Raw genomic sequence first — 26,327 nt, 5'->3', positions numbered from 1 at the left:
TCAAGCCCACGGTTAGTTGCAAAACCTTCAGATGAAGTTTTAAACGAAACAAATAATTAGCAATGCATGCGAAAAACTATTAAACAATCAAAATGCGGGTGAGAATATGTTTATTATATTAAATGAAACACAAAAATGTTCACATTAGATGACCGTTTTCCACTGGGAACACATTAAATGATTCCAAGGTAGCCAGTATTTAATTAACTTACTCACAATGGAGATTGTCCAATAATATATATTATATACTTCCACTCATAATTGGCCCTCCAAAGAGAAAGGTCCAGGCATGAACCAAACCAGGCACGGTTTCGTACAGCTTAATGGATTTCCTAAGGACATTTAAGAATCTAATCGAATACTTTTTTTAATAAACAAATTTATCAATGTAATTCAAGGCATTGAAGGAGACACTGACAAAAAACATATAACGAATATTATAACATGTACAATGTTTAGATACAGGTAATGTAATTATAAAACAATTTATATATTATGTATTACCAGCCACATTTTTGGTATATGTAACCATCAAATGGTCTGTTTTAAAAAAAGGTTAATTTCAAAATATTGACTGAACATCTGTAGCTATAAAACTCTGCTTTTTAAATGTTGGAACTGAATTGAACGTAAATCAAGCTACACTGAATCTAACCAAGGATAGAAACCTGTAAATCATCAAGCTGATAGTTTTACTACCGAGTAGCTGCTAATTGATTCAACTCTCCTCCACACATTTCTATGAGCATTTTGGTACATTATATCTGAATATTCCTCCCAGATTACGTTATAAGTAACATATCAACTGCAGTTACATAGTACATCTTTGCAGTACTTTTCATTACACATTTGAAGATATGTTGCCTATTTAATATCATGTCACTGTTTAATTTGTAATACATAGCAAAGAATAAGTATCACACAATAATACTAATAATAATAATAAAATTATAAAGAAATGAGAAATCTATATCATACAACAATCTCACAAAGGGGCTTATAAAATGTAGGCATAAACATTACGATACAATATTTATACAGTAGGAAAATTACAGATTAAAATCACACCTTGCCTACTGATTTATGAACCACCCTTTGCTACTAATCAATCACCATTTTGTGGCTGAACAATCTTTTAGTGCTTTCCAGGGTCAATATTCTGTCGATCCCTTTTTCCAAGCCCAGCTGCTGTTGGATCTGCTGTAAACAGACACTTGTTTTGTCAGCAAACCGATCATGATCCACCAGAACAGTTGCTTCCTGTTCCTGTCTGTCTAGTCATCCTCTGCAAGAGTCGCCAATCTCCTGGTTCCGGGTCCATGTCCTGAACCACCACTCTTACTAATGTTACACTATTAGCATCAGATAGCAGCTACAAGGGTCATGTGCAAGCTGAGACCGAACTCTCACCTCTAGTGGAAAGTAGACAACACTAGTGTTGAGTCAGTGAATCGGTACCTCATTTGTCCTCTAGAAAATAACAGCCCACGTCCTTCCTTCTACTAGATCAGCCCTTCCATTACTGCTCTTGGATACTTACGAGTACTACTACCCTGTTTCAAACTGCTTATTGAAATGTCAAAGACCAGGAGCAGCTTACCTGCATTCTCTGGGGGTGGGCGTGCTGCCTCCCCAGGGCCTCTCGTACCACGCTGCTGCGGACAGGGCGGCTGCCAGGGAAAGCCCTGATGTTGGAAGAAGCACAAGCAAAAAATAAATAAATAAAATAAATACAAAATCAGGCAAGAAAAAGCCACCTAAAGGCAGCATTTTGCGGAGATGAAGAGGGTTTCTCTTACCGGCTGGAAGGCTTGGAAATCCCGGCTGAGCTGAGTGCTGAGGTTGGGCATCCTGGACTGAAACTGAACAGGCCAGCCCTCAAAACCTTGGTGGGCAGGCTGCACAAACGGGCCGCAGTAAGCGGGGCTCATGGGGCCATTGGCGGAACTAGATGTAGGATCAGAAGTGTGTCTTTCATGCTGGCCCTGCACAAAAACAAATAAAAAATAATTACACCAAAATCACCAGGAAGCATTACACACTACTAACTTACCAGCATGCAGGAACACTCTCAGTATTGTGCAATGCAACTGTACAGTCTTTACTTTAGCTGCATTAATATGAATGTTTAAAACGGCACTGAGCAACCAAGCAACCAACCACAAGGAGGCACTGATGGATAAATCAAACACTGCAGCACGCCCACTAAACACGTCAACAGACTGGGCTGGACATTTACCACGAAAGGCCATCGTGGCAACAAACCAGCACAGCAGAGTTCTTATAATTCGTGTTTAAATCTGTATGAAACATCGGTCGACATGCGTACCTGTTTAAGTTGCATGTGCAGTCTTTCTAGTTTACACCGCTCTGTGCGTTCCCTCTGACACTCACTCTGAGCTTGGTGCAGCTACAGATGGAGATACACAGCAGAACAGGGACAAAACACACTTCAAAACAGCAGCTCTGACAACATGGTGCACAGGGGGGCAAAATGATTGTGGGCAACACTTCAAGAAATATGCACTCTCAAGAGTATACTACACGAAAAAGGTACCATTTTTCACAGAAACGCAAACTCTCATCGCAACACTACTGTCTAGTGTTGAAATTCCAGCGCTTAACATAAAAATAAAAATCAATGGCCGATACATTCATCAGAAAAGAACAGAGAAATACAACACTGTAAATATATTTAAAAAATTGCTTTAAATGAAAATATTTAAGGAGATTAAACAGACACCTTGTAATGTGAAATGAAAGTGAAGTAAAACTGGAATTTTACAGGCCAAAATTTCCATTTCTTTCACCTGAGCATGTGTTGCATTGATAGGAGGGATCATTGGGGCAGAATTTTAACCCCGAGACTCAAACATGAAAACAGGCACATAGCCAATGAGCATTTCAAGCTATGAGGGTCTAAGATATTTTCCCTGGTTCTCAATCTGTACGTTTAATTCACAGTTAGGCCATGCCAACCTTCATAGCCTTTTAAAACACTATTTCATACTCACTGAAACAAATTATTAGAGATACCAAACCACAAATTACAGTTATAGCTAATGGAAATGCTTAGTAACTTTGGAATAGAATGATATGATGCCCTAAGTTCTTCTCATTTTGAAACAACTCGAAGCGTATGATGTTTCTTCCAGTAACTCAATTTAACTTGAGACCAACAATGAACTGCAGTAGCAGTACCAACCTGATTGGTTAGATTGGTGATCTGAACCTGAAGCCTGTCCACCTGCCGTCTCAGGTCCTCCTTCTCCTCATTCATGCGCTCTCGGTCACTGCGCTCCTTCTGGAAGTCCTCCTCAAAGATCTTCACCTGAGGCCCACAAAGAGGGAAAAGCTGCAGATGCCAAACTGTACAGAGCTGTAATGGTGTATAAATTCATTGTGTACCATGCAGTACATCATTTTTGGGGAAGTACAATGAATATGTATTGACATGAGCAGAACCTAAATTGACAAGTAAATGTGCAACACAGAAAACACTATGGTAATTGTGGCTGTGTTACAGCTAATGCTGATTAGTCGGTCAGTCCTAAAAAAAATAAAATAAATAAAAATTGGTGGTTTGGGAGCATTTTGGTTTCCCAATAAAATTACTCCAGCACCAGAGAGAGAGCAGTTGATAACATAGCTGACAGTCTTAGTTTTATGTCGAGCTTGGATATGTTGTTGAAAACATCCAATAAGCTATTTGAGATGACAGAGTCTGTGGGACAGGAGCAAAGCAGAAATAGCCTCTGCAAGTTAGTCTCCTGGGGGAGGTGCTTTCGTCAGGAAATTCAGACTGGGCAAATTAATAAATAATAAATTATTATTATATTATTATAAATAATATACACATTATATATATATATATATATACATTGCGGTCTATATACCTAGCCAAAGACTAGCCTCAATTGAATTAATTCATTTGCCAAAGACATAAAGCACACAACAAAATTAAAGATGAATTTGACCAATGGGATTATTATTCTGTTCACATTTTCTATTTATATGGCGATATTGTTATTGTGAAGTTTTTTGGTCACGATAATCATATAGAAAAAAATCTGATGATATCCAGTAAATCACATACAGCTGCATTCAAAACTGTTCATTTGTTAAGTCACTCACTAATCCCGATATAGAAGAGTCCATATAGTTCACCATATAGCTTGTAAGTGAAACAAGAGTTTTGAATACTACATTCAAATAATGTTCCATGCTGATATCCTAGCAACCACTGATAGAACAGTAAAATACACCAACAACATAAAGAAAACAGAATGAATAATAAGCTGAATATAAAATATGTCAGTCATTTATTTAAAAAAAAAAAACTACAGGTGGTATGGAACCCTGAAGTCACAGCGAAAATTGCTCGCTGTGGCCCTTTCAAAATTGGCCTCATCATCTCATATATCCAATTGGTGAATCCTCTCCTGCCCCTTCACCACCTTGGCTACTTTGCGGTGAGTGTCAGACACCACATCCTCCAGGTAGGTGCTACACAGTAGTGGTGCTTGAAGTGGCTCCCCATTCGTTCAGTAAAGTGCTTTTGTGGTCTTAAAAAGAACTATAAAAATGTAACATTCATTCATAAATGAAACATTTTAAAATGTATTTTAAATTGAAATGCCTATTCGTCTGTAGAGATCACTAGTATAATAAGTAAAACATGCACATTTAGATACAAAGTTAGACAGAGACAGGCATCCTCTCCATTGTATTCCGGGTGATCAGTTGACAACAAATATCCATTAAGGACAGCATCACAGTATACATTGTCTATACAGTACTATTTGAGTTGAACTGTGAGCATTTTATAGTGCAGTATATAGTAATTTTCTGCTGACAATTTGACAGCACTAGAATATGGCAGATGTACTATATGGTGGGCTGTTCGGGGAATAGGAAGCAATTTTAAATAGAGCTGATGTCAAGGATAGTTAAGGTACCACTGGAAAGATTGTAAAAATAGACACATGATCGTAAGTGCTGTGAATGACACGAGGATGGTAAGAATGCTCAGCAGTTTTCTGTCAGAAAGAAAATCAGTTCACCAGGCTTGTTAAAAGGATGATTCGACAGAAACTCTTACGCAGCGTACGTGTGAAAAGGAAAGCTGACTGAGGACCTGGTTTGTCGGTGTCATAAATACCTGCTCTGTCAACACTGTGATCTGGGTTAGCAGGTCCTGACGCCGCACGTTTGAAGCACCCTCGGCCTGATTCCCAAAAAATGGCTGCTGCGTGGAATTCGGGGGGTGCAGGTTGAGGGCCTCCTCCAGAGCCTGTGGCAGAGCATCAACCCCCGCCCCACAAGAAGACAGTCACTAACGGTGCATGCTTAGAATTTATTGTTCCATTATGCTTAGTGACTAGAGCACCACAAATTAAATCTGCTCTGGCTTTGGACACAAACAGTATTCCTTACTCCTTCTTAGTGCAGCCTTTGACATGCTTGGCAATTTTACTGGATTACATAGACTGGAATTTGATGCCGGGTTGTGTGGAATGGTGTTGAAGTCGTTTAAATCATATTTGACTAATCAATATCAATATGCTCAAGTGTTGAATAACTCTACTCCACTGTCGATGTCACTGGAGTTCCACAGATATCAGGTCTAGGTCCTTGATACTTTTCTTTACATGCTGCCATTAGGTAACATAATGAGAAAATGTTAATTATCACTCCTATGCCAATGACGCCAAAACCATCCATTTCAGTTACGCCTAATGACAGAGCATCTATTGTCACTTTAGATAAGTGCTTTAACATAGTAAAGACCTGGATGACTGAAACCTTTTTATGAGCAAGTGTTTCCTACAACTACATCATTGCCAAACTATGACGATTCCTTGCTAAGAGACAGAGACTAATACATGCCTTTGCATGCAGTAGGTTAGACTACTGTAACGCTGTGTTATCTGAGAGCACACACTGCACATCAAAACACCTTGCAGCGTATTCAAAATGCAGCATCTCAAATTGTTGCCAGGAGCAGGAAGTTTGAACGCATAACCCCTGCTCTTAGTTCCCTGCACTGGCTTCCTGTTAGGTTCAGGACTGACTTCAAAGTACCCAAGATCCAGATCTTGTATATAAGGCACTTAAAGGTCTAGCACCTTCCTACCTGACAGAATTACTTCAAGATTAGAAGCCACATCATCCACTCAAATCACACAACACATAACTATGGCTGCAGTTGTTGCTATACAAGCCATTTTTTATCCACTATGTTTTGTCGATTAATGTATCAACGCATGTTCTGAGTCCTGGTTGTGGGTATAGACTTCAATCTGTCACCCTAAACAGTCCAGCGTGGAAAAATGACTCAATGATGGTCTTTGGCTTCGACCTTGACCACAGTTCACACCCTGCTTTTAGCAAGCCAGCCCACACTCTTTTTCTATAATGTTAGGTGGAGGGGGTGGTAGGGCAGTCAGTTGACCTTGCACCCCCAGAGGTTATTTTTTCTCTCTACTTGGGAGTTTTTGGTTCTTCTCCTCTGTTGTCTTCTGGCTTTCTTTTCATTGTCTTCCCTTTTCTATGTTTTTGTATTATTCTGTCTTAATATGAGCTGGTCCAGAGAGTAAAGTCCAGACCGTGACTTTCTTTCAACCAACCAGTTGAATACTCTGACACTTTATGCTCAACTGATTGGTTGAAATAAAATCCCAGTCTGTACTTTACTCTCTGGACCTGAATTACCCAACACTGGTCTTAATGACGTTGTGATGTCTTACAACACACTCCTGTAAGGTGCCTTGGGGCAACTCTGGTTGACCTGTATATAGCGCCTTTCACAACAAATTAAATATTCCCTCATAGAACTCTAAATCTGAATAACACGATAATGCAAAGATAACAGAGGTACATTTATTTATTCCTTTAAATTGCCTGGGTGAAAATAGCTGGTGCACCAAGGAGATATGGGCTCGGAGAAGGCATACCCGGTTAAGGCGCTGAATCTCTTTGTCTTGGTACTCTCTCTGCTTACTCAAAGGCATCAGCTGATCCTGGAGATATCGCACCTTGTGCTTCAGCTCACAGGTTTCAGAGGTCAGACACTCCTTCTCCCCCTTAAACAAAGACACGGTCCGCGTGACACACCGGCAAACACGCCAGTCCAAAGCAGTCTTAACATTGAAAGGCATTATCCTGTAATCACTCCATGTTAAGTCAAAAGAGTAGCTGGGAAAAACCAAAGTCATCACAATAGTAAAACAGGGTTTTTCTTCTTGCTATTAAAAGAAAAGCTAAAAAGACAAGGAATCTTAGTCCAACCACAGGAAAAGTACCCAAGATCCTGATCTCCACATGTACACAGCAGTAATTAACTAAACCAAAAACTGAAAATATATACAAAGAGGTGGCTTAAAAGAAATTTCATTAAATTATTTGGAAGAGGACATTGAAAGTGATTCCCAGTTTTCTGAAAAGGCTAAATTAAGCACGAAAACATACATTGCAATATCCATAGAGCTGTACGGCCATCTTGCTTGTATAAACAGAATGAGATGTTCTCAGCCTAGTGCACCAGACAGACCTGCACATTTTCGATCTTGGATTTGGCCAGAAGCAGCTTCTTGTCGTAGTCACGCTGCCTCTGCTCCCGATCCGCCTCCAACTCCGCGACGCTTTTCTGGGACTCAGCCAGACGTTGCCTTAGCTCTGTGATCTGGAATGGAGTGCATTACATGCTAAAACAATCACTTACTGACGAATACGAGCAGGGCACACAGACAGGCAAAAAAAAAAAAAAAGTACATCTTCCTAAGCCTCATTTTACTTTCTGAAAGTTTATTCGGGTGTTTTACATGCACATGAGTTAATGACTCGCACCCAGGTAAAAAGGCAATCATAAGGGTATTTGCACACTGGGGTTACACGTACATGCTCAGCTGAATGACGCAAAAGGATGTTCAGAAAGGAGCTTCTTTTTTTTTTTAACCGAATCAATTATAGAACATTACTGCCACATTTACAATGCCATACAGCTCTGGACAGCCCCGACTGAACCACAGCAGGAAGACCGAGGGTACTGCAGAGATAAGGGAAATTCTGCACAAGGCATGACATGGACCTGTGGCAAGGCCTGTGGTTGTCATGTCTGCACTCTTTGCGATCTGGTGGATTGTACCATTTCCTCTTGTAGCAGGTACAGGCTTCAGGGCGTGAACAAAATGTACCAGAAAGATCGTCCCCTCAGCTTTGACTGCTAGTTGCTAGCGTCATTAACCAATAACCTAAACGAACCAGCTAAACATATAAAAGGTCAGTGCCACGTAAACAACCTTGTCCAAACCAATAATGCGGCAAGCAAGATGTGCCGTTAGTTTAGAGGAAATAAAATGCGATGTACTAACACGAGAAACACAAAACAAATTAACCAACGTGGTTACATTTTTACCTTTTGTTCATATTGGAGCTTCATCGAATTCCACTGTATGTCCCATTGCTTGTTCACCTCAAGAACCTGCAACAAAGAAAAGATTTTCAAAGAGAAAAAAGGTCTTTGATGACCGAACGATGGTAACAAGCACATTCACATAAATCTGGGAGACAAAACATGCATTTTTGAATGGGGGGGGGGGTCCCTTACATCCTTTCTCTGTTTTTCCAGCAGCTTGATCTTCTTCTCATATACTTCTGGGTCGCAGGTCTTGGGTGGGGCCTTCTCTACAGCTTTGCCACTCTGAGGAAATGGAAAACAACACTAAACATTCACTTTGTAGACTGGTTCCAAAGCATCTTGACATGACTCACAAAATTTATTGAAATGTTTTCTAATCAAAATCAGAACCCATTTTTTTCAACCCTAAAAAACAAATACTCTTATTCAAACACTACAAAATAACAAATATAATTTACCATCTTGTTTGAAACATAGCTTTAACGTAGTCATTTATTAAATAAAATATGCAGGTTTCAGCATTACAAAAGAATAATCCTTCATCTTAGTATTTAAACTAGCACTTGCATCAATGTCACCATAAAAAACTACCGATCAATGGAATTGCTGTTTGTGATTCGAGGGACTGATCAAAAACAAATGAAGCAGAAATATTTAAATGTGTTGATTTCCACCCATTACAATAAAAACTTTAAAAGAGCATTATTAATTGCTGTTATGTAAATTGTGTGACATTGGTTGCATGTTATGCAGTCACAGCCTCACAGACACACACACACACACACACACACACACACACACACATTATATGGACAAAACTATGCAGACACCAGCTTATCCAATACCTCATGCTGAAATCAAAAGGTATTAATATGAATTTGGCCGTTTCCTGATACAACAGCCTCTATTCCATTAGATGCTGGATCATTGCTGGTAGGATTTGCTGCCAATTAAGTTGTGAATTGATGATGGGTGACCAGGTTTATTTCTGTGAGCTTGTGTGGCCAACCACTTTCACAGCATCTCACTACCAGATGTTTCTACTTCCTGATCATTTCATTTGTGGCTGACCATGGTGGCACTAGAAGGTCATACATTTGGCAAACTAACTTGCTGGAAAGCTGGCATCCAATAATACGTGTACAGCCTCCATTTTGGCTGCCAGTGTCCGTTTCTGACGCATGGCTTAATTATATACCCGTCTTGGCAATCAGAGTCAAAAACCCTCCAGCTTACCTGCTGAGCAATGGTCATCTCCATCTTGGTTCCGGCAGGTTCTGGTTTAACCGCCTCCTGTTTGCCTCCCTGTTGCTGACTTGCCATTGGTTCACTAGTGACCGTTCCAGTGACCAACTTCTTCAGCTTCTGGTTTTCCTGCCTGCAATAATAAGACAGTGAAATCAAAAGTAAAAACTATTTCATAATGTTTATATTGCAAAAATACCCTGAACATCACAGTCTGATTGCAATTATGCAAGTGAAACGCTGCAGACCTTCCAGGGGAGGGGGCGATAACTATCCCACAAAAAGACCCTCTGACACCCACGTAGAAACCATGCCACACCCCATAATATGGGAAATTTCAAGACATTTAGGACAAGAAACAGGAAAGTTAGATTGAATTCTCTTTTGGACAAATTCCTTTCAGCAACACACAAAAAGAAAGAGTATAAACTGGCATTTACCTGAGCTGTTCCAAGTCCTGATTTCTATACTGCAGGTCATCTTCCATTTTCTTCCGAAGTTCATTGTTTTCATGTCTCAGCTGTTCACACAGAGTCTGCAAAATACCGTTTTGGCACAAATATTAGATAAAACAACCTGCGCAGACGCACATTATTTTGATGGAAAAAGTTTCTGGAATATGAAATCTTAACTTTATAAAGATTTTTTTTTTGACAAGAGCATATATGAGAAATTAACCATGTCACAATTAAAGAGCAGCATCTGGCAATCACATCTGAATAGGTGGAGTAAACAGCAAACATTCCAATAAACAAACACACATACATACTGGGGGGGGGTAGATTGTCATTTTGACTAACTTCACAATCCTATAGGACACAGAATGTTTTTGTTGCAGCAAACCAACATAAAGAGTAAAAATAAACACTGTGACAAGTGGCTGAACTTTAATAAAGGAGAGGACAGCTGTTTTAAAATTAAAGTTACTCTTTATTACCAGAGTAATAAATTATTTATTAGTGCTGGTTTAATACTAGCAGCAGCAGACAGAAAAGTCAGCAATTTGCAGGACACGCAGTTACCAACTAACAAAACACACGCATTCCACGGCAAACAATACGCAGCTGAGATGTTTAGCATTAACATAAATACACAAATACACATTAAAATTTATGGTATTTAAAGCATGGTGGTAACTGCATAATTAATTTTGCTGACCAATCCCACGGCATCAAATTATGTCAGCCAATCGTGGACAGCGGATGGCACCAGAAAAAACTAACACGTTTGCCCCAGGGACTCCGCACATGCGATGTGCCGAAACGGTGATCACCGCTCATACAGCGTCATACTGCTAAAACGACATTTGAAGTTTACGATCAGCAGGCAGATAATTTAAACTACTGCTGAAAGTGTACATTCAAATTCTAGTCCTAGAATATAACCTCGGGACAACATCAGGTTTCTGATGTAACTTAAGAAAACAGTGTCTAATATTCAGCCCAATAAAGTATTTTATGGTACAATTACTGAAGAAAAAAAAAAAATCCACCAGTTCCAGCTAAACAAGACTCACCCAAATTAAACACTGTACAACACTGACGAATGACGACTTTTAAGCTAACTAGACCGTGCGGCTATTGTGTCTACCACACAAAATTATTTCGGGATCCAATTCCAGATCCCATGCAGCAGGGACCCGGCTCTCACCTGCAGGAGGGAGGTCCTCTGCTCATTCTTCTGCACTTTGGAGGAGAGGCGATTGAACTCCAACGCCATGCGGCCGAGGTGGGCCAGCAGTTGGTTGGGGTTGGACTCTTGGGTAAAAACACTGAAGGAGCTCTCCAGCTTCTGCAGCTGGCTGGCGAGCTCCAGAGCATCTTGTGGTGGCTGCATCATGGCCTGTACAAACAGTGTAAACAGCAGGGTAAACAGCATATCCCAAATGCAGAAGGTTGCACACGTACCCCTCCATTATAACAAGGCCTAATCACTAAAACTTGATACAAATTCAATTATCTAATCCGAATAATTGCTCGGTGCCATTTTACATGACACTCTCTAATATAAAATTGACTTTGTGTGAAGTGTGCCTACAGGATAATAAATTATTCACAAGTTGCATAATTTTGCAGCAGCTGATAGAGTAGTCATGATAAGCATGCATAGTAGGGCTACTTGATCTATTGACAGATCTCATCCAGAGTTACAGATAGCCTTACCCAGAAGGTGCAAGCCACAAGGCACGAGTACACCCTGCACAAGACACCAGTGTTGCACACAAATGCACAGAATCACGCACACAACAGGCAATTAGAGAGGTCAATTAACCTAACTGGCTTAGGGCTGCACGAGAAAACCAGAGGGACTCACACAACACGTGAAGAACATGCAAACTACACACAGTGCAGAAGTGGAATCTCAACCCTGGAGGTATGAGGCAACACTATTAACCTGAGGCTTACTGGGCCTTTTGTCAAATTAATATTTTCCTCCGATTTACATTGGGTTTCATATGGCTCGATTGGCACTTCTGTCCTATGTGCCAGTGGTCCTTGCTGTCCTGTTTCTGGACGTTAGTAGTCTACCAATTCCAATATGGTTTGATCTTCCAATACCGCCTCAAAAAAAAATTCACAGCAAGGACAGAAGTCCTACCTCCCACCAGGTAACTAGCTCTATTGAGTCTGCAGAGTAGCATACTGGCTAAAATGTTTTAATCAACAGCTGACAAGAAGCACACTGACAGAAATCGAAACCCATAAGCTGAAAGATTCTCACGATCATCTCAATACCTTCCATTATGAGAGGAAAAAAACCTAAGCCTTTAGACTTTAATGTGCAGTGTTGCTTCTGTTCAAAATGACGAACAGGGGACCTCCCCGGTGCCCTATCAGTCAAGGTAAGGCGCATACTATTGGGGATACAGGTTAGAAAATGTAAAAGTTTGCCCAAGTTCAATAGACTGGGGCAGATCGTTGGGCTACTCTCCTTCCCCGCTACACACCGACACCTGGTATCTGGGTACCATTAGAATGTCGAGAGCTGTGGGCAGAAAAAAGAAGACAGCACTCTCCTCCAGGCCTGTCACCTTTCTCCTCGAAGCGCGTACAGTAAACACAGCAAAGTAGGCACGCGTGTCTATGAAGGTGCATGTCAATGATCATTATATTTATGGACCCAAAGAGGGGAAATGCACTGGAGAAATAGGGTGAACAGCTATTCCAGAAAGAAAGGATAGAACTTAGGGTGATGTCTGAACATTTAGGATAAGTAATACGACAAAATTTCATATGCTTGATAAACACAACAGCGTATCTCACTACACTGATTCATGCTTGCTCAACTTAGCTGATGTATGTACTAAGGTGAATCTTAACAGCTTAAGACGTTTCCACCAAAGCGATACTAATTAGCACAAGGGTAACCATAAGGCAGCAGCTATCACACTGGCTAAAAATAAGGATTCACACAATGATGTTATCGCCTCAAGTCACAAGAGGACCTGATGTTTCATGCAAGTGTCTTTCAGCTCAAAGACTAAATCAAATACTATGGAAACCGTAATTGACAACTCACAGCCGTGTCCTCAGCAGCACAATGTTTTTCTTCCAAATTTACAACTTCAAACTCAGACGAGCCTTCCTGCAATTAAAACTCTAGTTAAAAGCTTCATGCCTGCAGTTTTAAGTATTTCCACTTTCAAAGTTCATTTCAAAATGTATACATACATATAAAGACATTTATGTTTTGTTTTCATTGGTGTAAATCAGTTTCACACTCACAGAAGACCAACATCAGTTCTATGTAACCTATTACAATGCACAACAAACACTTACACTGGAATCGGGGCGCGAGATCCTCTCTGTCGGCGATTTTTGACTTTCTATCAGCGAAATATTTGATGGCCCATGATTACCATGAGCTGAAGCGATAAAAAGTTAAAGCAACCGTTACCCCTTCATTAAATTTTATTTAACCAAACAAATGTATTATAAGGGCTTATTAAGCAATCAAAATATACTTGAAAAAAAATCCACAAACTAAAGGTGTAAAATTAAACTTTTGAAGGATGTATAGAATTTGAATAGAATTTGAACCACATATATACATTATTACATGTAGCTCCCTTTTTAAATACAAAAACTAATAAAGATTATCAGCACAGACTATTTTGTTTAACATCTGCAAAATAGCTCCTTGATAGTAATATCACATACCCTGGGCTTCTGCCTGAGCTGGGAGACCCATGCTTGAAGAAAAGCTGGATGTGGAAGACCTCAGAGCTTCATTGTCTCTCACTAGCTCCTCCACTCTTTGACGAAGTTTTGACGCCTCTGTCTGAGATTCTTCCAGAAGGTCCCCTGGAATTAATAAGCAAAACAGAGTGGAATACTGACATTCTAATGAGGAAAATATCAAAAGTTACTCCAGCATATTTTAAATAGATAAAATTAAAATAATTGCATTTTGCACCAGAAACACTTTGCTAACATGTAGCCACAATTCTACAAATCAAGACAAAACGAGTGTCAACATTCTTATTTGTAAGCAAGCAGTCAATAAGCTACCTCTCTCAATCCTGCTGTCCGAAGCACCCGAATGAATAAACAAATGACCCTTGGCCACTCTGAACCATTGTTTTAAAATGAGCACAAACCATTTAAGGGGCACAATACCTTGTTAACGTTTTATGATCATCCCATTCCACTAATCTGTAATACAGCTTTAATGTTCAATACCTCCCATCTCCAAAAAAAGACAGATAATAGATAGCTAGCTTAAGCTTTCAGCTTCAGTGATAAATTCAGCTCTCTAAATGTTCAAGGCACATGGGCAATTCTTTGTTGAACATACCACACACACACACTATTACCACAGATTGGTGAAAAGAATGCAAATTACAAGCACAACATGTAGCAAAGGCGGCAGGGTTCGTGTTACATGATTTAGCACTAAGTATAAATTCAGTCTATTATTCACAAAGCTGTAAAGCTGGATTTCTGACTACATACATCATCTATTTTCTAAGCCCTTAACCTTTTCACCTTGTGACAAAGACAGCCATAATATGCATGAATATCACTGCTCCTATTTGAGGAACCAGCTTAGGAAATGAGCAGGACTGTGGTACCTAGGCTTTTCAGGCCCTTCATCCTCTCCCTCAGCACACTGTTCTCCTCCAGTAGCTGCTGGTAGCTAATATTGCTGCCCTCGTCCTTGGCCTGGGCCTCATTCCCACCTGGGTCGTAGATCCGATAGGGGCCCTTTCCTTCCATCCAGACAGCTTCACTTACCAAGCACTGCACATTGCACCAAGAAAAGAGAAAAGGAAGAAATGTAAGGCAGGTACTCAATTCAGAGGCATCTTTCCATTAACCTGAAAGTGAAAGCTCTGCTCTGTTGTGCAGTGCTGTTCAAAATGGGGGGGGGGGGGGGGGAATACTACATTATGGTGGAGCAGAGATCGCAAGATGTTAATCTGTTTTAAAGAAAATTCAATTCCAAATGTTTTCAAATGTTAGGTTAGGAACTTAGTAAAACTTCAGTTTCATCGTCCACGTAAATATAAACCCAAGTCTCCCTTTTTTTGCTGTGGATGTAAACATAGAATCCAAAGTGCATCATTCATGAGATACTATTAGTCATGTTAAAGGTGTTTAAATTGATCAAGTATGGCAGAGACGTCTATGCCTAATAATGAAAGAATAGGTGTTATGCAACTTCGTAGCTGTAGGCAAAGCTGTTATGACATTCTGGATTTTCCAGACAAGGACTGCACAAAAATGAAATATCCGAAATATGTGGGGGGTGGTATGTCGTTGATCAGGACTCTGTGCCAATGATCAGAATATTGTCAGTTCAAATCCCAGATTCCAGGACTTGCAGAGTGATTTCACTGCTGGGCCCTTCAAAAAGACCCTAACCCCAATTACTTCAGAGACCAGTTAACCCCGATTTTAAAAAACATCTGCTATATGAATGCAAATCCAAGACTGTGGCTCACAAAGTTTCCTACGCAAACCATTACTTAACGTATTTAGCAGAATAAAAATGAAATCAATACACTCTAGTATCCTAGTATCCGTAAAACTGTACAGAAATGTAAGAACTTATTGGACAATTTTCAGAACTGAAGACATTTTTGCTCTTTAAAAAAAGCTTGGAAGGGCCAGAACAGTTCATTCATTCTCTTAGTCTGTATCAAGCTGCAGCTCCGCGTGACACGTCAACACCCAGATTTAATCAACCACTCCCCACAGAACAATGAAGGAATGACAATAACAGACATGCCAGGCTAAAGGAGTTCTCACATAAATAATAAAACCCTCCCTTCTAGAAAAAAGTATCATAGAACCAAACCTGGAAAATCATTCCTTCCATGATTATACGTGGCTACGAACATACAAACGTAACGATGGGAGATTGAATTACGCAACAGCTAGCAGGAAAAAAACTGCCAGAAGTGAAATCAAATCCAGAAAGCTGCCAGCATCCCCAGCCCATAAAGAACAATCTGATATAATCTTATATAATTTAAAACTACCAACTAAAACACCCCACTGGTGTGCCATGACTCTGTTGCACTGACCAACACCTTCAGTCAAGGTTTAATTAAAGGGAAGCTCACACACAGATCTACGGTTTCTGTTTCACTCGCCACTCAGTGACATAACCTTTTAATTCCCTCTGTGAAGTAAATGTGTTGGGGAATTTTCTTGCTTACACATGTTCCTATTTTGATACGGTTCTTTTTGGGAACAAAAGGTGGATCACAGGACAACTTCCCCTAATGGACAGCAGTTAGGGTTAATAGGACAATTAACTTTAAAATAACAGGCATCATACAAACTATGACAGTTAATACATAGATGAAAAACTCGAAAATGGATTCTTTAACAGCATTATTCTATCTATACCATGATAATTTCTCTGCCATGAACATAAGTAAAATACCTATTTTTTAACTACTTTTGTACTGAGAGACTGGAAATAAGTGTTTGTGCTCCAAATGATAGTCAAGTAAATACAAACAAATGATTAGACGGCAGAAAGACAAAACACAGACAATCAGGTTGTGCTGAATTATATTTGGAATTAAACATGATTACACAGTCGCAGTCGAACCCAGAAACTCCATAGTAACTTAGGCGGCATATGTTCTAAAACTCCACTGCCATGTGAAGTCACATTACAAAAACATATTCAGGTGTTAGAAATTCTCCTTAAAGGCTACACACAAACTAATAAAAAGCATTGTTATTGGGAACATAAAGCAATTATTATGCCCTAGAGTTTACCAAAACAAAAAAAATCTGTATGACATGTTACACCAACAAAGTTGTGAGCAAGGGAGAACTGTCTTCACCTTACAAAATAGATATTAGCAAAATGAATTCCTGAAAACTAATCTACTAAAATTACAACTGAAAGTAATTTACACGTTTGAAAAAAGTGCAGTGTGTACTTGTTTCATTACTACATTTGACATTTGGAATTACCCTGTGTTACTGAACGTTTTACGAAATGGACCCCAATGACACAAAAAAAAGTCTCAAATTAATCAGGTTAATATTCAGTCCCTGGGACAATTTAACTGGCTACCAAGAGAGTATGTATCAAATTCTAACCCTTTGATGAACCCATTTTAACAAACAGCTTACCCAGGAATCAAAAGTCTTTCGCGAAAAGCAAGAGCAGTAAGACAGTTCATGAAAAATCACACAAAAACACTGACAAGGGCACCGCTTATGATGCTGGTAGCATGGTGACTGCGTGGTTAGCCCTGGGACTTCACACCTCTAGGTTCAGGGCTTTAAATCTCCCCATGAAACCGTTAGTCCAGAGTTTGCACGTTTTCCCTGTGTCATCCGAGTCTCCTCCCCCAACCTAAAGACATGCATGCTAAAGGATGTCACTAAATTGCCCTGTGATAGATCTGCATCCTGTGCAGTGCGTATCCCAGCCTTACAACCTCTACTTCCTGACATACGCCCCAAGTTCACTCTTGATACTGACTAGGATAAGTGGGTAGAAGGTGGATGGATAAACTTATACGTATAGTCTGCTCTTTTGTCCTTGATTTTTTTGCACCAAGAGTATCTAGGACATTCACTTGAACAGTCCATGATAATGCTAAAGAAAAAAAAAGTAAGTAATTGGGACACAGAGTAAGAATTACACTTCTGCCCCATACATACATAGGCACTACCAGATATCCTAAAAATAAACTGCACATTTAGCTTCATCTGTACTCATAATACTGCCTTACATGAAGATATGGCTTTAATCTGAGGCCACTAATCTGCACAATACAATACAATACAATGACCAATTAGCGAACTCATTATACATACAGATGCAAACCAAATACTTAGAAAAGTTTTGGGAAAAAAAAAAAAAGTTAAGTAGAAATGAAGCGCCTTCCAGCATAATAATCAATATGTTTATGTTTTAACTTTCTCCCAAACTGTACAAATCTCTAACAATATTAGTTTACAATTTGAAACACTTTGGGGGGGGGGAAAAAAAGAAAAAACAATGTCTTAATCATGATGGGAAATGATTAATGCACGTACAGTGGTGAAGCTGTGACTGTGTTGGTTCCTACCACATCCTCATCATGTCCAACTTCTCTGAATTTCCATTCATAGGAATTTACAATCCTGATTATCCAGACCAGAATAAGTGCTTGGAATATGGATGGACGGTAATTTACAATTCAAAGAACACTATTTGAATGACGATATTTATGGGGATTTCAGCAAGGTTATTTTTGGCCTTATTTGACTATGGATACTTGACACACTAATATCACTAACTGTTTAGACCTTTGTCATTGCTGTAAAATATGAAATCATACTCCCCATTATGGAATAACTACTAATCATCAAAATTCAGAGTTTCCAGTCTATCGATAGCATTGTTTAGAACATGAATGCAAACGCCACCACTCAATGATATTAAAGTGAGTAGTGCACAGCCGTGAACTTTAAATGTGATTACAAAATGATCCTGTAAATCTTAACAATTAGACAAAATCAGTTAAAATCCATTTTAGCTTAGCTACATGCTGGCTGGTCACAGGGGCAGAATACTAACATATATTCACTTTCACCAGATAAACCTTGTAGTATAGATGATATTCAGGTAAACCCGATATTTCATTTCCTTACACAAATTAGATGTTTTCCAATGTCGGACCTTAGTGTTGAAGCTATATGGACAGACATTTACAATACATATGCCAAAATAGTGTTAAGGTTTGAATTATTACGTTTAAATAACCAAGCAGTCATAAGAACATAGAAACACACAAAATTTACAAAAGTGGAGGTCATTCGGCCCATCAAGCTCGTTTGGGGACAATTCAACTAAAAGCTCAGAAAGGTTAAAATCTAATCTAGCTCTGAACCCAGGGTCTTAGCTTGCACTGCACCAAAAGTAAGACTATTCTACTGTATACTATTCCATACTAAACAAGAATACTATTCCATACTCGTAATAAATATTATTCGATATACGTAAATAATATTACTCCAAAATCTAGATTAAGGGAACAAACCAGAGTGCTGAAAATATCTGACGTGTCGCTTTTTGTCTCAACAGCCCAACATTCAGTTATAACACAGCTTTAAAACGGCTGGTTGGTAACACTACAGCCTCCACACATAGCCTACAACCGAAATAGACACAAACACCATCAACAACCACTACCACCACCATAAAACAAAAACGCCTCGGTGACAGACACCAACCCGACTCCTTAAGGTATTGTTTTACGGAAGCCACTGCTATATTAGTTAAACTGAAGCCGGTTTACAAACTGACTGATGCAGTTGTAATACTCAATACGGCTGTGCATTAACTACACGCACAAGAAACGAAAATGGAAACAGACAACAACACAGCACATTTTCAGTCAGTTCAAGCACACACCAAGACTAGCTAGCTAACGAGCTCTGCAAGCTAATATTACCCAGGCTAATGGCTGGCGTCCCTCAGCTCGCTAACGAAACAGTACACATTATTAATTTATAAAATATCGTCGTTCGCTAAGACGGCTCACGGATGAGAGGGAAAAAATAAGCAGTACATGTTTAAAAGGATAAAGGCTGTCGCGTACTCACAGACAGGTAGGCGAGCTGGGTTGTCCGGGAGATTGCGGAAGTGGCGCCCCGTGTTGTAACATGGGAAATTCCACCAATACATAAACACTTGTGGTTGACAGGCGCGCGAGCCAATGCTTGTGGTTGACAGGCGCGCTTTACCCTCCCCTCGCGCTCTTAAAGGGGACGGCGGCCTATTTTCGTCGGCGCAGTGAGAACGCCGCTCGCGCCTTAAAGACGCGCCAATGCTCCTTATTAACGAAACGGTTCGGAATTATAATTCACTCTCTCTAAAACGCACGTTTTAAGCGGAGCATAAAAAAGAGACCTGTCCGCAAGTATTTGCTGCCTGCTGGATTTGCACGACGTTTCGCGAATCAGCTAATGAGTTTACAGAACTGGAAAGCAAACTGCGTGGTATTAAAAAGGAACAAAGGGCTCAATACAGGCTGGGAGATAGTGATGGTTATCAATTACATATGCTCGTTTTTTTATGAACATCATGCACAGTAAAATAGAAATATCTTTTTTTATGTAATCCGGATCGTGAAACAAGTTTGCGGAAAACACTGGGAAAACGATTCCGCTTAAACAAATTAATAACGAACTTTGCTTATGTATGGATTATGTCATTGGACAGCATACATTGATAGATTTCGGCCTGACACTTCTGTGTTTTGTTTACCACACGTCAGCTTTGTGAATTTCGTTTGATTAACATAATCGTATGAATACAGTTCTCTGAATTTATGTCATTTTCGGTAATAGCATAATGACGTAAGGCAATCTGTTTTAACGTATCAAACAAATGTGTCAACTATGTCCTTGATTATCATTGGAGAGTAAGCAAATGCCTGTTCAGTTGTTCACCATCCTACTCAACTGAATAACGGGAATATTCAAAAATACAAAATATGATTTATTTTCTATAAAAAATATAGAAAAAAAACATTTTTATATATTTGTATATTTTTTTAACCATATTACGTATCAAAAACATTTTGAAAAACAAATAAATCAATGTAATATGCAGTACACCGTGAAAACAAATGGCAAAAAATATTAAAGAGCAACATTTAAAAAGCTACATTTTTCACATGATATTTCCCAATACCAAGGGATCGTTTAGAGAGCCAACCTATTCAATAGAATGACTAAGAGTAAATTGAGTGATGAAACTTCATAAGGGCAGTGAACTTTGTGGAACTGAAAATGACCGTTAGGCTATGCATGGGGAATCGATGACAATGGTCAGATGTAAGCCTGCACTTAGAGAAAAGCCAAATGCTGTGTGAGAACAACATCATATCACACTGGATTATTTTGTGATTTTAGAAGAGCAAGGATAATAGGAATTGGACATCCCTCTCTACATTTTGGCTGTCTTTACATTCTTTGAGCGTATGGATTTTTAACCATCTGTCTCTCCATCTTTTGTAACTTCTTATTCAGTATAAACTATGTTAATCCCTTACATTTCACAAGCTAATAATTTTAAGTATGTTCTTTATTAAACATAAATAATGATTACTTAGTAATCTATGCATAGATGAGATTATCTCACCATGGCCTAGCAATACTGAAAAGTTTTAAAGATTTATTGGCAGTGTTCTGTGCATGTACTGTGATTGTTCGTTTGCTGAATAATATAGTGGGCTGGTATTTTTGTTTGACTAAAAGGAATTCGTCTTTGTAACGTTGACTTTGACTGTTCAGAAGAAGGCTAGCAGTTTGGCTTCAAACTAAATAATGTGGCGTTTTGCTACTGCATGTAAAGGCAAAATCATTTGGAGTCAATTCCCTAACACTATCACTGAGTATTCTCCTAGATAAATCATTGTTTTTGTTGTATGCCTTGTTGCTGGAAGGCTTGTTGGCGGTGCCATTTTACTGGGTCTACTCAGTTTTTTCATATCTTAATATAAGCTGTTTTTGACAAACCACATTATAATTTATTTCATCATTAACTGGTACTATAACACTGAACCAGTATATTGACTGACCTCTACTCGGCATCATTTAGACATGTTAAGTCAGAATAATTAATCAACATTGGATACTTATTGAAGAATTATGAGCTTGTTGTCAGAATACAGGCATTTCTGCCCAGTTTTTTTTCCTTTGCTTTAAATTCACTTAATTTCTTAAGCTACCATATTACCGTCTTCCCTGAAAACATGCCGCAGGTAGGAGGCAGGACAGAGTCTATCAAACATCATCCAGTGTTATTAGGAAAACATTACCCTAAATATTTACATTTTAGAATATAATATAAAAGACAAGAGAGGTGTAATATTCACACACATATATATATATATATATATATATATATATATATATATATACACACACACACACACACACACAGGTATAAAATACACAGAGAAACTGCACTTCCTGAACATTTTTTTGCAAATTTGGATTACTAGCACCAAAATAATAAAGGTATTTCTTAAGTTCCACAAAAAGAGCCTGGGGATCTCCTGCTTCTTATTTCTACTTCCTGTTGTTACATAGAAACTGTCATACTTCCTCTAGAAGTATTTATATTCTATGCCTGATCTGATTTTGCACCTAGTAATTGATCTTTGGAAAGAAGTATGTGACTGAGCATAATACCGAAGGAACAGGATTAGTTATATATTAAATTGCTGTGGTATAGGTAGTGATGGTCATTATATTTCAGAATTCTTCTTCCTTCTATTTTTATCTATTATATTAAATTGTAGCCATCGATGTTCCATTGTGTCATATGTACTCAAAAAGTTCATTTACAAAGCGTCAAGAGTAGACATACTTATTCTCTTTGGTATGCGAGCTTTTGATGCCTCTCAAAAAAACTCTTTCTATCATTTTTAAACATCTCCCCAATACTGACATCTTGTGATACCAAAGCAAAATTATCATACATGCAATAACTAGTAATTATTCATGCACTCTATACTACTTTAACAATATTAGCGTAATGCTTAAAATAATAAAAGCTTAGAGAGAATAAAATATATATAAATATCTAATAATTATACTTAATTTGTATCATATGGCAAAAGTATTTCAATAATTTCAGTTGTTTTTCTGATCATTTTCATAATCTTTAGAGAAATTTATACTTGATGGCAGAGAAAGTTGGTTGGCTTACTGGATATGCAATGACTGTTAGGTTAGCAATGCAGTGCAATCCATGGGCAATGAAATCAGCACCCTTTAAGATTATACTTTCACATTCCTTTCCTTTTATGGCAATTACTCATTTTCAATAGCATTTAGATATGGGTATATATGGTAAGTAGAATAATGGACAGGTGAAGAATAATGTCTTTAAGATTCTAGGTTAACATTTTTTTTCACAGCTCATCTAAAGTCTCAGTTCAAGAACAAAAGAAAGTAGAAAGCTAGTTTTAAATGGAAAATGTCAGCCAGAATGGACTACAAATCAGTCATTTGATAGGATATTTTCTTATTTTTTCATAAAGCAGCCCCTACAAGACATTTAATGAACACAACACAGAGGAAAGATTACAATAAGTGAAACAGCAAGTAGGGAGGACGTACAACATTTCAAACAAGCAAAACAATGCTTTAGCAAGATTAAACAACCAATAAAGCATGCAAATTGAACCAAGTAGTATGAAATGCATAGAAATACAAGCATACTAACTCACCTATATATTATGTCCCTACACACAACGTATTTTATACAGAAAGTCAAGCGTTTGGGGGGGAGCTATTTAGCAATGCCTTTATACAGACTGGGGAATTCCCACAGAAGAAAGCCTAGATATTTTCGGCCTGAGAAAATGGGCTTGGTACCAGTCCAGCACTCTTCCTCGACGAATATTGTCTGTAAAACTGAATCATACAGGGTTGCATTTCTTCTGAATGTTTCTTCATAATGCATGATAAGCAGTTTGCAGTAAGTTGAAAATGCTATGCTAACTGTTTGCATTGCTTATGCACAATCAAAAATGAATCATAAGTTTGCTCTTTGGGTTTGTTTAATGTTTTTTAATGGGTGTATTTCCTTTCCTAGCTAGTTACTTATTATAGTTGCAAGTGTAGACTGGTATGTATATATGCAGAACCTGTGCAAAAAACCTGTTAGAATACTTTCTGTTTTGTTTATGTTGTGCTTTTGAACAGGAAGCTGCAGTTATGACAGACATTGAAGACGGGGCCTTGGATTGATGCACTGTAGGGGATTTCCTTGCCCTGTTGCTTTTCTCTCTCTCTGTCTCTCTCTCTCTCTCTCTCTCTCTCTCTCTCTCCGTGTGTGTGTGTGTGTGTGTGTGTGTTGACCAAATGTTCCCCACAACGTATTAAAAACCTTTTATTTTGACATTGTGGGGACCATTTTTCAGGTACCCACAAAGATCTGTGAATGCAATCAAAAGACTGGAAATGCCAAAAATCTTGTATTTTGTTTGGTTACTTGTGGTTAAGGTTAGGGCTCGGTAGGGGTTAAGATCGTCATGTTGGGATTAGAGTTTTCCCCATAAAAATGTAAGGAGAGTCCCCACAAAGATATAAGTACAAATCTCAGTGTGTGTATGTGTGTGTGTTTCAGCTATTTACAATTGCAAGTATAACATGGGTCTAAAGCCAAACACAGCCGCTCTGTTGCACACACACATGAGAGACAGGCATTCAGTCATATGTTGCGATAAGGCCCTTTTCTGACCTTGCTGATAGGTGGGGAATGAAATGGAAGAAATGCAGCAAATTATGCAAACCAGCAGGAAGTCTTGTTATTCTGTTCACCCTGTACGTTTTCAGTGTTTTGACACCAACAAGATCAAACCACAGAAAGTCATCTGCAGTTTCCTCACTAGCTTACTGAATTCCATTGATGGATTGTGCAGCTGATTTAACCACGTTTGAGATTTTATATGCTGTTGATATATAATGCTAATGTTACATAAATAAGACTGAAACCATGTGACAGAAATAGTCGCTCCACATCTTGTTTTGCCAGTTTGAACCAGTTTTCATTAGGGCGAAAACAACATCGCAAGCTAGTGCAAACATTTCCAATGACCTTAATGAGTGGGATAAAAACAAACAACTAGATAAATGAGATTAACGAGCACAAGGCTTCGTTAATGTCAGTATCTTTCCACAACATATCATCACAATATTATGGTTTCCATGGTTCTGATACTCTTAAAGTGATTGTTATCAGCACAAAATGTGCTCTGAGTGCCTGGCATTTTCATTCAGGTGCACAAACAATGACATGGGCATGCAGCTTAAGGTAAAGCCCCTGCAAACACCATAGAACATTAAGAGAAAAACAGAAAATATTTTTATGTTGCTTTATGCAGGCATGCGCATTGCAGTGGTCTAACTTGTTTGGATTCCTTCAAAATGAAATCCTGTGAATATGATGTGAAGGATCAACTAATCTGTTTCTTAAACTAGATTAAATACGTAATAGTGGGTTTGTTAAAATTCAAAACACCATACATTATACACACATGTAATAATCTTACACTGTAATCTTACACCTCAATTTTGGTTATAATAGAAAACAAAATCTATCTTCATTTATAATCACAGACATATTTGTCCTGTTTTGGTTTTGCTTTGGGTGCTTACAATCAGGTGGTCGGTCCAGATTAAATGATATTTCGGTCTGGACATGACAAATTACATCCTATATTGGTTCAAAACGGAACACAGCATCTTATTTTCCAATATGGGACAATGCCATTGAATACAGGACTGTTGGTATCTCCAGGTTTAAAATAAATAAAAAAAAAAAAACAAGTTTAGCAGAAGCTCTTTTAGCAGAGACCCCTGCAATTCAGCCCAGGTAACCCCACGTATTTCAGCTCCCCTGAAATTTTCAGTATTTAACTATGTAAATGTTCAAAGGCTGCTGCTTGTCAGCGAAATCAATAGGAAACGATCTATGGCACAATCACTAATTTCAACTGACGTAATAAAGAACTAACTACCATTACAAAGCAACTGAGTGTTACAGTAAGCTATCTAGCTTGTTGGTGAAAAAGTCTGCCGGTTAAAAAGCATATCTCCATGGAATAGAAAGGTATCTAGACAGCCATTAATAAATCCGTGGATGAATTAAGCAAATTAAATATTGCCATGGGTCAGAATTGGCTCCCTACAGATGCAGACGGACAGCAGAGGGGGAATGCAGAGGAGGCGTCTGCATTTGGTCATTTGTTTCGATGAGTGTGACCTTTAACTTCCCATCAGGGACTCAGCGTCCTAATCTGCTGAAATAAGCAGAAACAATATGCTAAAAAAAAGAATAATAATAAAATAATATTCCTGGAAAAAAAATGTGTTGGTCTGCATGAAAGTTACAGCAGTATGTGTTGAGGTCATTAAAATTTATTTTTAAATTTGCCATTTTATCCAGCCTTGCAGCACAACTGATGTTCCCATTCTGTTGATTAATGGCTAAAATGACAGTTTTGTATTTGAACATCGAGATAGCAGGATTCTTTCTGGGTATGAGCACCTGGGAGCTAGTGGGAGGAATCAGGCAATCCTATGTAGAGGGAACCCGCATAACAGGGCCGAGACGTGCAAAGAGCGAAAATGGAGTAGGGGCAAGATTTGAACCCCAAACCCCAGGGGTGTAGCTA

At 38.7% G+C, this 26,327-nt stretch overlaps 1 protein-coding gene across 6 annotated transcripts; it reads right to left on the bottom strand.

The window, feature by feature from the left end:
- Nucleotides 1-93: 93 nt before the first annotated feature.
- On the bottom strand, nucleotides 94-23,506 carry tnip1 (TNFAIP3 interacting protein 1). Of its 6 annotated transcripts, none has more exons than XM_049029108.1 (18): nucleotides 23,376-23,506; nucleotides 14,739-14,907; nucleotides 13,825-13,968; nucleotides 13,444-13,529; nucleotides 13,184-13,249; nucleotides 11,315-11,506; nucleotides 10,105-10,199; nucleotides 9,656-9,797; nucleotides 8,609-8,722; nucleotides 8,417-8,482; nucleotides 7,553-7,684; nucleotides 6,957-7,085; nucleotides 5,162-5,293; nucleotides 3,206-3,331; nucleotides 2,330-2,410; nucleotides 1,800-1,985; nucleotides 1,601-1,685; nucleotides 94-1,200 (listed from the first exon to the last, which is right to left on the bottom strand). In XM_049029108.1, exons 2-18 carry the CDS (start codon nucleotides 14,881-14,883, stop codon nucleotides 1,136-1,138), a joined length of 1,986 nt encoding a protein of 661 aa, XP_048885065.1. In that variant the 5' UTR covers nucleotides 14,884-14,907; nucleotides 23,376-23,506; the 3' UTR covers nucleotides 94-1,135. The 6 variants fall into 6 exon arrangements, with proteins under 6 accessions (XP_048885065.1, XP_048885064.1, XP_048885066.1 ...); XM_049029107.1 differs by lacking the exon at nucleotides 23,376-23,506 and adding an exon at nucleotides 19,735-19,866; XM_049029109.1 differs by lacking the exon at nucleotides 23,376-23,506 and adding an exon at nucleotides 19,735-19,866 and having other exon boundaries at nucleotides 94-1,197.
- Nucleotides 23,507-26,327: the final 2,821 nt, after the last annotated feature.

This window comes from Brienomyrus brachyistius, chromosome 10 (genome assembly GCF_023856365.1).
Source record: "Brienomyrus brachyistius isolate T26 chromosome 10, BBRACH_0.4, whole genome shotgun sequence".
In the NCBI taxonomy this organism is placed as follows: domain Eukaryota; kingdom Metazoa; phylum Chordata; class Actinopteri; order Osteoglossiformes; family Mormyridae; genus Brienomyrus; species Brienomyrus brachyistius.
The sequence above is the reverse complement of the archived record's forward strand: the minus strand, read 5'-3'. Positions and strand labels throughout refer to the sequence as shown.

Excerpts from the sequence above, each read along its gene's own strand:
- tnip1 (XM_049029108.1), bottom strand. The coding sequence starts at position 14,883 with ATGGAAGGAAAGGGCCCCTATCGGATCTACGACCCAGGTGGGAATGAG. Across the intron at positions 8,723-9,655 it reads AGATGACCATTGCTCAGCAG|TGTTGTTTTCCATTTCCTCA; the intron begins GTAAGCTGGAGG and ends GTGAATGTTTAG. Across the intron at positions 7,685-8,416 it reads AGCTCCAATATGAACAAAAG|ATCACAGAGCTAAGGCAACG; the intron begins GTAAAAATGTAA and ends ACTCCATTCCAG.